The sequence below is a fragment of the Euprymna scolopes genome, chromosome 2 (assembly GCF_053919585.1).
Source record: "Euprymna scolopes isolate OS-2025 chromosome 2, ASM5391958v1, whole genome shotgun sequence".
In the NCBI taxonomy this organism is placed as follows: Eukaryota; Metazoa; Mollusca; class Cephalopoda; order Sepiida; family Sepiolidae; genus Euprymna; species Euprymna scolopes.
In genome coordinates, this window is record NC_136483.1 from 35,910,215 (window position 1) to 35,922,827 (window position 12,613).

The 12,613-nt window shown below is 35.3% G+C and overlaps 1 protein-coding gene across 1 annotated transcript in view; it reads right to left on the minus strand.

The window, feature by feature from the left end:
* The window catches only part of LOC145291039 (uncharacterized), a 132,555-nt gene that overhangs the window by 75,963 nt on the left and 43,979 nt on the right, over positions 1–12,613 (minus strand). The window contains exon 2 of the mRNA XM_080136547.1: positions 9–176. Within this exon, the coding sequence (XP_079992673.1) occupies positions 9–176 (168 nt within the window). The remainder of the gene's footprint in view (positions 1–8; positions 177–12,613) is intronic.

Below are 12,613 nucleotides of genomic sequence, written 5' to 3' on the forward strand. Positions count from 1 at the left end.
TTTCTTACCTGAATTGATTTTGATTGCAAATCGTTACGGACGGGAAGACGAGTGATTTGTTGTAGTTCACTTCGACGTTGACCGTTACTGGCCATGTGTAATAATAAATAATACGGTCGATTATTTGGTAAGACATCAATCCCATGCAAAGAAGCACCAACACCAACCATAGTAATCTGTAAAAAAAAAGAAAAGAAAATGTTGCTAGTCTCAGTCTTTTCTGGAAATACTATGATAGCATGTGTTTTTAGAATTGTTTGATCTATTCCCTACTTCCTTTATTTCAGCTCGTTTGACTCGTTGAGCGAGAAGTCTCCATCAATTCACTGTTTTCAAACCTTATTGTAACCCAACTTCTTATTCCAAGAACTGCAGGTTTGTGGAACTCTTTCATGATGACTGTTTTCCTCCTACCAATAGCCTTGGTCTTTCAAAGGCTAAGGTCAATAGTCAATAAATAAAAGGTTTTATAGTTTTTTTGTGGTTAAACATTGGCCCTTTTTTACGTTTAAAGTCGTAGTTTACTTTATGACACTTACAACGTAGTTCACTTTGGCTTTTAATAGCTTTTTTATTTAGCATGGCAGTTTGAGTTTTCTTCATTATTATTGGCACACAAGGAGCTTTCACACAGATCATAAATAATCTCTCCTTGAAAACAGCCTATGGTGTTCCCTGGAAGCTGAGTAACAACAAGTCTCTCAACCTCTTCTGATAACATTTGCAAATTAATTTGCATTATCGCAACAGCCGCTTACCATTGATTTCTCGCTAGCAGCGGCCATTGGTGTCCATTGGAATTTGAGTAGCAATAAGAATCCCCAATGTCCCAGTTATCTTCGCACTTGTCCAACGGAGATCTGGGCAGTGCTCTCTCCTTGGTCTTTCCATACGCATTGACCCTTCACGGCTATTTGGAATCATTCTTTTTGGGGGGGGCGGTGATTGGGTAATGAGAGGGAATTTTTATAATACCAGCCGAGGATGATGTCATCATATGCGGTCTCTATTCTACTTCATTTTTTTTATATCTCATAATTACTATTATTAAGGTGTTAATAAACTTCTGTTTCTCTATTATATATATATATATATATATATATATATATATATATATATATATATATATATATATATATATATATATATGGGGGTGTATTATTGCCACCACACTAATTTTACTCAAATTTTTGCATTTTTCTTATTTTTCTCACTGTCAATAATTTGCATAACTAAATTAGGATTCAAACTAAAGTTGTATTGAAAATTAACTAGGACCTTTTTATTAAGATTTTAAAATTCGAATAAACCTCACGAATCGAGTTATCTCCTATTGCCTGTAGTAAAGAAATGACAAAAATATCAATAATTGTCAATTATCGGCTTATTCCTACTTTAATCACATAAATCATTTAGTGACATAAATTTCATCATTAGTCTCTAAAACCTAATTTTTACTTACATTATGATTTAGCTAAAAAAGAAAAAAAAAACATACATTTCTTTCTTTCACGTGTTATTGTTCATATAAAACGCTGAATAAAAAAATTGATTTCAAAATTAAAACAAAAAACTATGACTTAGGTGTCATCATCTAGATTCGAAACCATAACCGAAAGCAAAATTTCTATATTTTCAGCTGAAGACGTTATCGGTTTGCCGACGTCAATTACATATGAAAAGTCAAAATTAACTAATATCAACAAACAAATGTCTCCGCGTGTGTACAAGACATTTGAAATCAACTTACGATTGACAAGTTCTGATTTCTTTCAAATTTCACTCCTTTTTTTTTTACCCCTTATATATACCACTGAATAAGTCTTGGCGTCTGTCGAAAATTGAGCTCAATATTATTATTGGTTTACAAATTAGGATAATTAAAGTGAAGCTTATGCTGCATACGCTCTCCTAGAAAAATGATAATAATAATGATTTTAATGTGAAAAGTTAAATTACTGAGGTTATTCTATGATTTTATATATTTATATTTTAGTAATATACCTAGATAAACAGCAGGCACAAACACTGGCGAAGCATATTCCCCACGTCATTTTTATCAAAAGGTGTATTCTAATAAATAAATACATTTTGATTACAGTTTAATTTATAAGTTGAAACTTAGTCCAAATTTTATTTTATTTACATTTTTGTTTCGATTTTCTATTTTCTAATTGTTTTTATTTCTTTTTTCTCACCCTTTTTTTTTCTTGCTTTCGTATTTTCCCTCGAACGACGGGACGAAAAAAAAAAACCCCAACAACTTTCAGTATAAATCGTGAAATATAGGCGTGGTTACTGATTAAAAACGATTTATGGCTGAAGTTATAAATCTTTCTTAAGCTGTAACCACGCTCATATTTCACGAACTATAATATATGCACTGATAAAGTTGGTCCGAGAGAAAACTACATACCGAAACATCGGTTACTGTTAAGAGAAGAATCCAGGTTTTCCTCGACGGTCGAACATCTATACAATATGACATAAATGCGAAAGTACCTCAGGGGTCTATCCTTGGACCTTTATGATTCCTAATATTCATAAATGACCTCCTTGATAAAATTGTCTCTGAGATAAGTATATTTGCTGATGACAACACGCTCTATAACAGTCACAAGCGGATAACAATCTAAGGAAATGGCAGAAACACTAGAGGAAGACATTCAATCTGTAGTGGAATGGGGACATAAATGAATGGTCACATTCAATGCTGCCAAGATTAAGCTTGTTTCTTTCAATAATTAGAAGAAACCTTCTCAACCACCAATAGCAATAACTAAAGATATATAATCTGAAAGTACTTCTTTTAAACTCCTCGGCTTAACGTTTACAGGGAACATGAGTTGGAACAGATACAATGAGAGCATTGTTAGGGCTGCTGCGAAGAAGGTGGGCTCTCTATCCGTGCTAGAAAGCCTGAAAGTATTCTGTACCTCTATAAGGCCACCATTCGCCAATGTATGGAGTATTGTTGTCACATTTGGGCTGGTGCATCTGCTACTAGTTTCTCATTCCTGGACTGTTCAAAAGGGAGTCACCAACCTGATAGGTCCTGAACTATCATCTAAGCTTCAACATCTGTCCCATCGACGAAATTTTTCATCCCTCTGCTTGTTCTACAAGTATTTTAATGGTAAATCCTCCGACGAACTACAAGTCTTTGTACCCCTTTCGATGTAAGTACCCCGACAAACCCGACAATCTCACCCTTACAGAGTAGAGATCCCTAGATGTAAGAAAACCTTTTACTCCAATATTTTATTCCCCAGAACTGCTAGACTTTGGAATTCCCTTCCGGGATTCTGCTTTCCTAACTGTACCTCTGAAGTTCAAGTGTAATGTGAACAGACATCTTGCTGCTCATCTCCCTACATAGTATCCCTGCAACTTATGGCTCCCATAGTAGCCTCCTACATCAAAGTTGCACTGTGCCTTGTTTGGGGTGATAATGGAAAAAAAAACTTAATGTGCTATAATTTCTAATAGAGCTTGGTAAAAATTGAGCAGTCTGGGCAGTCTTTCTCTCTTTTTCTCTCTAAGGCACACACAAGGTTCCTTTATAGTATATACATATATATATATATACATATATATATATATATATATATATATATATATATATATAAATTTGTGTGTGCGTTATATGTGATATATGTATGTATATATGTTATGTGTATGATATATATATATATATATATATGTGTGTGTGTGTGTGTGCGCGCGCGCGTGTGTGTGTGTGTTAATGTGTATGTACTGAATCAATTCAAGAGATTGCGTAAGGGAAATCAGGTAACCTTTCGTGAACTCGACCTCTTTACACTTTTTTTTTTTTTTTGCTGTTTTACTGCGTTTGATCTTTGTCAGAAATTTCTAATTTAAGACATCAACCGCCATTAAAAAGCACGCAGTATCAAACCTTATCAACAGGGATTTCTTAACGTTATACACTTGTCTGTACTTTGGAGATAAGTAGAACTCAGACAAGTTTATCTAAAAGCTTTGTAACCAATACATGCGAACAACACTACTATTACTTGCGATACGTTTTGCCTATTTTCGCAGGTTCGAGAGTACAGATAATCTTCTGTTGTCTTAAGGTATCGCAGGTAAAGACAGCGCTACGTACATTTAAGCGCCCGTATCGTTTCTGGGGTAGGAGATCTGAAGGAATAATTTAACAGCTCTATTGACGGATTATATTAGTTTTTTCTCTCAATATTTTGCAAACAAAGTTGGAAATTCATGTTACATCGCTTTTTGTAAGAACGAAATATTTAAACCAAACAACCGAAATAAAAAAAAAAAATGTTACTGCGCATGTGTGTGAAATTGGCATAAACTCAAATTTCATTTCACAAGTATTAAATACAGCAACAGGATGTTATGGCTGAAAGATTAAATCATATATATATATATATATATATATATATATATATATATATATATATATATATATATATATATATATATATATATATATATATATATGCGTGTGTGTGTGTGTGTGAGAGAGAAAGAGAGAGAGAGCGGACGTGTGTGTATGTTTGTGTGTCTAAAAGTCGGTGTTGTCTTTTTACCTTTACATTAGTATAATGTCGGCTTTTTCTCCTCTTCTGACGAGAAGTATTTAGCTTAAAAATGTCATTTCTCCCTTATTCTCCTTTCTGTAACTGCTATTGACATAATAATATAATAAGGTTCCTATGTAACCGTACTCTTTATCTTTTTATTCCCCCCCCTTCTCTCTCTCTATCTCTCTCCCTTCCCCCCCTTCTCTCTCTCTCTCTCTCTCTCTCTCTCTCTCTCTCTCTCTCTCTATATATATATATATATATATATATATATATATACGTTTTATTTTTTATTACCGTATCTTTCTGTAAAGTTACATTATTGTTTCAGCTACTTGGCCGTTTTTTTTTTTGGCCGTCTGTAGCATCCTCAGACTTTTACAGAAAAACGTCTGAGGATGATACAGACGGCCAGAAAAAAGTCTGAGGATGCTACAGACGGCTGTAAAAGTCTGAGGATGCTACAGACGGCTAAAAAAACGGCCAAGTAGCCGAAACAATAATGTAACTTAACAGAAAGATACGGTAATAAAAAATAAAACGCATATCTGCTCTACAACGGTATTGAGCACTTTCTTCAGTTTTTATTAATTACCATTTCCACTATATATATATATATATATATATATATATATATATATATATATATATATATATTTGTTGTTGTTGTTTTTTAAGGATAGATACGGTTAAATAGTGGTTTCGCTTCGAAGCTCATTATATATATATATATATATATATATATATATATATATATATATATATATATATATATATATATATATACTAGCAGGCCGCCGGCATTGCTCGGTCGTAAAATGCACTAAAATATGATATATTGATTAATGCAGAGTTCGTATTTATTATCATATTATATTGAACCAAATATATAGTAATGATTTAAAAGGTTAACAAAAGGAAATGACTAGCACGCCACCACCGAGAATCGAAGCCAAAACGTTTAGCTTATTAGTAATTGTCTGTATTTTTGAGATAAGGTGTTTTCATTGATTGAGATTGTCGGACTGACTTCCTCATCTTGGTTGTTATCGAACCGGGGAACCGTTTGTTAGGAGTCTCGAACCCAACCCTTTATTATTATTACGGTTCGATACAAAACACCTGATGAAGGCCAGAGAGCAAAACGGCCGAAACATTGTGACGATAACAACCAAGATGAGGAAGTCAGTCCGACAATCTCAATCAATGTTTAACTTATTATTTATTATTCCCTTTGACGTTAATGCCTGACCTATGTAGACATGTTTGCTGCAAGGCTAAAAATTAAAACATGAACCAACAACTACTACGTTACGCATGCATATTTGTAATACCGTCGTTTGACCTTCACATTGCTTTAATTTTAACACTTTTGTATTTATTTTCTCCGACTAAAAGCCAAATATAAACTTTCGCATGAGTTCGAATACCCTATATATTAAGTTTCATGTCTGTAGACTAAAAACTGACTGAGGAGTTTGGTAGACAACATTTTTTAAACAAAGATATACGAATACATAAATATATATATAGAAAGTGGTTTGTGCTTACTATAACCTTTTACGCAAATCTAAATCATGTAGAAATCTTCATGCATATAATTACACGTAATAGTTAACTAAAGATAACAAACCCATAAGAAAACTGAAAAAAACTAATAGGGAATTAATTAAAATGAATGTTTAAAAAATATGCAAAGTTAGTTAGATCTTTTGCAGATAAATGCAATTCTCACGATAAATATATAACAAATAGAAAAAAAAAAAAAAAAAAAAAATGCCGGAAATTATTCTCTAGAGTAGATAAACTTGTGACTTTATAAAAAAAAAAAAAAAAAAGCTAGAATTTTTTTTTTTTTTTTTTTTTTTAACAAAAAAAAAAAATGTAAACGACTTTTATTCTATAGATAGGCACTCGACCAAGTCATCCGGAAGTAGAAATCTCCTGTCACTCTAGTAAGCCATATGCTAGCTAACAGTTGATAAAAAAACCGCTGGCGGAATCTCTAGTGCAAAAACGTTAAGTATTTTTATTTTTTATTTTTACTTTTTTATTTTTTTTTTCTAAACTAATCCTAAATGTTTTGTTACATTGTTTTAAATTTACTTTTCGTGTTTTATGTATTTTGTCTGTATTTCTCCTGTCTTTTTGTCTTTATTCCGTCTCATCCGTCCCCCCCTCCTGCTACAAAGCTGAACGATGAAAACAAACAATCAAAATGCCGGCAACTAACGAAAAAAAAAAAAAAAATGCCGGAAATTATTCTCTAGAGTAGATAAACTTAGGACTTTATATAAAAAAAAAAAAAGCTAGAATTTTTTTTTTTTTTTTTTTTTTTTAACAAAAAAAAAAAATGTAAACGACTTTTATTCTATAGATAGGCACTCGACCAAGTCATCCGGAAGTAGAAATCTCCTGTCACTCTAGTAAGCCATATGCTAGCTAACAGTTGATAAAAAAAACCGCTGGCGGAATCTCTAGTGCAAAAACGTTAAGTATTTTTATTTTTTATTTTTACTTTTTTATTTTTTTTTTTCTAAACTAATCCTAAATGTTTTGTTACATTGTTTTAAATTTACTTTTCGTGTTTTATGTATTTTGTCTGTATTTCTCCTGTCTTTTTGTCTTTATTCCGTCTTATCCGTCCCCCCCCTCCTGCTACAAAGCTGAACGATGAAAACAAACAATCAAAATGCCGGCAACTAACGAAAAAAAAAAAAAAAAAAAAAAAAATGCCGGAAATTATTCTCTAGAGTAGATAAACTTAGGACTTTATTTAAGTAGTATACTTAATATATACTATTACTGCAAGCTTGCCTGTATTGAAAATTCTTTCTTCTTTTTTTCGAATCCTACCTTATATAGTTAGCCTTATGTTCAAGTACATTCGAAATATAATACAATGCAAAGAAAGTCACTCATGAAAACGGACCTCCTAAACTAAAACCTTGAATAATTATTTAAACTCTAATGTAAATTAATATTAAGCAGTCTTTACAAATTGATAATAGTTAATTATTGGATTTTAATTAATTATAAGATGAAACTTTACTGATTCAAACTAGATAGATAACCGACAAACTTCCACCCATTAATATGGGAGGGGAGATTATCACCAAAAGTGTCATGAATTATTAAGTTCGCACCGGACTTACTACTTAGATATAAGTCACTTGTACCCATTCCCCTTTCTCCTCCCCCTTTTTTTTTTTTTTTTTTTTTTTTTTTTAAATGGAGAGTAGATAATACAGTGGATGTGTTATCGGCAGCTCCAGTAACTCTCGCTTCTCCTATTTTGTCATTCAGTCCTCATTCAATGAGTGATGTTTCTGACAAAGGGTGAAGAAAAAGCTGCTTAAAGGTCGGTACTACTTGGTGACCAGTAGTCTGAGATGTCGGATATTTTTCTGTCTTTGTCTGTCCTTGTTGCCATGTCACTAGTAAGGGTGCTGGAGGTAAACGTTTTGTCTGGGCTGACGTTATCCGCCTGATAGTCAGGGACCCGAACCTTGGATTAACCACTAAGGAGGCTGTCCTATCAGCAGGCGCAAAGTACTGGGACTGCTGTATTGCCATTTGGTGAGTGGATCTGGACCATGCAGTAGTCTCTGGTGGGGCCTCTCGATGCCATACTAGTGGGTAATTGTTACGGCTTTACCTTTTCGTGTGCTACAAATAAAAAAAAAAAAATTTCCTGTCTTTTTCTCTCTTACTTTCCCTCTCTGTACTGCTCTAACCAAGTATGCCGACCTATTCCACAAATCCCAAAACCTCAACATGAAATATCTCCAGAATAAAAACTCGATTAAACCTAGAACCCCATCTTCCAGCGTAGACCCCTACTACCAGGTCTCCTTCTCCAATATCAGGGGTCTACGTTCCAACCTTCCAGAGGTTGAAACCCAATTACAGGAGACGAAACCGGACATATTATTTCTTTGTGAAACTGGAATAGGGCCGACCACTTCCCTAGATGAGTTCATAATTAATGGATACTCCAATTTAACAGCTAAATCTGACTCCCAAGATCGCCATGGGCATGGAATATGTGCCTACATTAAGGATGGCTTCCCATGTGGCAGGGATATCTCTAGAGAAGATCCTAATTTACCCTATATGTGCTTCAGGGTTGCACTTGCTAACACCACTGTATTTATATTTGCCCTCTATAGGCCCCACAACAGCGGAGTTACTATCTTTAAGAGCATATCTGAGAAAATAGACCACATACTGTCTTCACATCCCTCGGCTAACATCCACATCTGTGGTGACTTCAACGTCCATAACGTGGAATGGCTAACCCATTCAAATAAGACAGATGATGAGGGGAGGTTTTGTCATGATTTTGCCATTGCTTATGACCTCACTCAGATTGTTCGCGAACCCACCCGTGTGCCCGATACACCCAATCAATATGCAAGCCTCTTAGACCTTTTTCTTTCAACTTCCCCTGAGCTATGTTCATGTACCGTTCATTCTCCTTTAGGATCCTCCGACCACTCCGTCGTATCAGTTAAGATAAAAACAAAATGTAAGAAGCCATCAGACGTACCCCTCCACCGTACTGTATACCGATACTCTATGGCTGACTGGGATAGCTTCCGTACATTCATATCTGATTTACCTCTGCACTCCATGTTTAAAAAGGAAGTGTCCTCTATAGTATCAGATCTGACCGAATGGTTAATTGTAGGCATAGACCAATTCATACCATCTAAAAAATTCCAACAAAAACCTAACAGCCAGCCATGGTTCTCTCCAGAATGTGCTGCTGCTATCGCGCACAGAAATCACTTTTTCCATAACTACCAACGTAATAGATGCACTGAGACTAAAGCTGCTTTCAGGACTGCCAGCAACCACTGTAAAAGAGTAATAAAAAATGCAAGAGAGCTATATGCCCAGTCTGTTAAATCCAAGGTAGCTGATCAGCGGCTTGGTTCCCACCAGTTTTGGCAAATAACAAATAGGATCTTGAACAGAAGTGTGCGTTCTATCCCAACCATTATCAATGGACCAGAGGTTATCTCGTCAGCATCAGACAAGGCCAAACTATTTGCAAAGAACTTTGCAGCTAATTCTACCCTATGCGACGAAGGCCATCAACTCCCCATGTTTCCTCCTATAACACAGAACAAGCTAGGTAACATACAAATATCCGTGCATGAGGTCGCCAAGCTAATAAAAAACCTAGATTCCAGTAAAGCAACTGGCCCTGATGGCATCCCAATTATAGTGTTAAAAAAGCTTCAACCAGAACTTGCTCCCATACTTACGAAACTATTTAAGCGCTGCCTTAAGGAGAAGTGCTTTCCGACCCCCTGGAAGACCTCCTCAGTTTGCCCTGTATTTAAGAATTCAGGTGATAAGTCATCTCCCTCTCAATACAGACCAATAAGTCTTCTCTGTGTTATGAGTAAGTTTCTTGAATCAATATTAAATAGAGAAATAGTAAACCACCTCAGCAGGAATAACCTTCTTAGTGACAAACAATATGGTTTCCGCTCTGCAAGATCTACCGCAGATGTGCTGACGGTTATATCCCACAGGATTAGTGAATCTCTTGACAAAGGCTTCCTTTCTAGGGCAATTGCTCTCGACATATCAAAGGCCTTTGACAAAGTATGGCATAAGGGTCTACTTCACAAGATTTCCAGCTACGGTATAACTGGAAATGTTTTCTCAATCATTAAATCATTTCTCTCTGATAGGCTCATAAGAGTAGTGGTAGATGGACAAAAATCGGAGGCCTGCAATATAAATGCTGGAGTCCCTCAGGGGTCAATCCTGGGCCCAACTCTCTTCCTGATCTACATCAATGACCTCCCTAAACACATACTTAAATCATTCGTTGACATCTATGCTGATGACACGACCATCTACGGCAACACATCAAAGGCTGTAAATGACGAAGTTCTCTCGGATTCTCTCTCCTCTGATCTCGAGCGCGTGGTTCAGTGGGGGAAGATGTGGCTAGTTACCTTTAATGCATCCAAAACCAAACTCCTATCCTTACATCATCAACGCTCTGATCCCCAGCTGGCATCAATTGTGATGGATGGCTCTCGTCTGGGTGAGGCCCCGTGTTTTAACAAGCTTCTGGGTTTGACCTTTACTCCTGATCTGAAATGGAACACGTACATCAAGTCTGTGGCCAAGGTCGCAGGAAAGATGGTGGGATCCTTCTACCGCTCCAGAAGATATCTCACTACTGATGCAATTCTCTATCTATATAAAAGCCAAGTACGGCCAAGGATGGAATACTGTTGCCATATCTGGGCAGGAGCTGCCAAAAACAGCCTATCATGCCTTGACAGAGTACAAAATAGACTTCGTGGTTTAGTGGGGGATGCCCTTTTCTCTACCCTGCAACCCCTCTCCCACAGAAGAGACGTTGCGAGCCTATCCTTGTTTTATCGTTATTTTCATGGCAGGTGCTCGTCTGAACTCCAATCCCTGGTCCCCCCTCGCCAATCTTTCACGAAAAACACCCGTCTAGCTGAATCCACTGTGAAAAATTTCCCCCACTCTATATCTGTGCCTAAATCAAAACGCGGATTTCATGAGCAAAGCTTCTTTCTTAGAACTGCACGCCTGTGGAACTCTGTTCCGTCTGCCTGCTTCCCTCCGGACTACAACTTGGATGTCTTCAAGTCTAATGTTAACAAATTCCTAATGAACCGCCCCCCTAATTAAACACTTCATAAAATCTCCTCACTAACATGATGTACTTACAATAACCCTTATCCCTGAGTGGCTTCCGGGCCTTGATAAGTGGTGATCACTGTGTAAAAAAAAAAAAAAAAAAAAAGAAAAAGGTTTTAATATGAATGTCACACACACACAAACCAAATTTATAGGAATATATATATATATATATATATATATATATATATATATATATATATATATATTAGTGGGTGTAACATGTTTCGTATGTGCGTACATATATTGTGACGTATATATATATATATATATATATATATATATATATATATATATATATCAATGATATTGACAATTCTTCAATGGGTAAATGTATGGGGTACCGACGACTCAAATTATTATAGCTGATGCACACCTCAGTAGTCATAATTGAAATTCCATTTAGCAAGTGCTAAATAGAGCAATAGGATGTTATCGAACAAGGTAAAAATATTGTTAACATGCATGATTATATGCTTGCTAGTGTAAATATACGTGTGTTAGTAATATGCTGTGTGGCATTAGGTATGCATGTTCTTACCTTTGTTTTTTGTTTTTTAGTGTGTGTATATGTGAGAATTTGTGTTAGTGAATGAGCAGTCTTTTGCTTATATGACTGTTGTCAGTGTGCTTTTTTTATGGCATGCTCATTTTATGTTCATTTATGCTGATTGTCTACGGCTTTAAGAGGCTTTAATTCATGCTTTAGTTGGCATATGAGTGATACGTTGTTTTTAATGTTTTTGATAAAGGCTATTTTTTTAAATTATGAAAGCATGAAATGAGGATTGTTTCTTTTTTTCGAATAAATTCTTACAGTTTTTTGTTTTATATAAAGAATCCCCCATTGTTATAAAATTAGTGCAATCAGTTAAAATGTGTTTGCTTGTGAGTGAAGCTTGACATGGTACGCATAATAGTTGCTCTTCCTTTCCTAAAAAAACATGAGCCGGTCAAGTAAGTATGGCCAATTCTTATTCTTGCCAGCATGACTTCTTCTTTTCTGTTTTGTTTGGTGTTTTTTTCCTTCTTTTTAATTTTTGGCATCCCTTCGTATAATTTGTTGTTGCAAAATCTGTGCGTATACACATATGGGAATTCAGGATCTATAGTGGTGTAATTGGGTTTTCATTTTTTCATCTATTTGCCGAAGTCTGAGGAGTGATCATAATGTCTTCCAAGTTATCTACTTCTTCCGAGTTCAAGCGAACTCAATATTTCGTCCTGAAAATTTGGTTGTATGTTTTATTTTGATTTAATTTTCACGCTAACTCATTTACTCTATAGTTTCAAACCAGCGGGAATCATTATACTTTGTCAAAGTTATTGAGTTT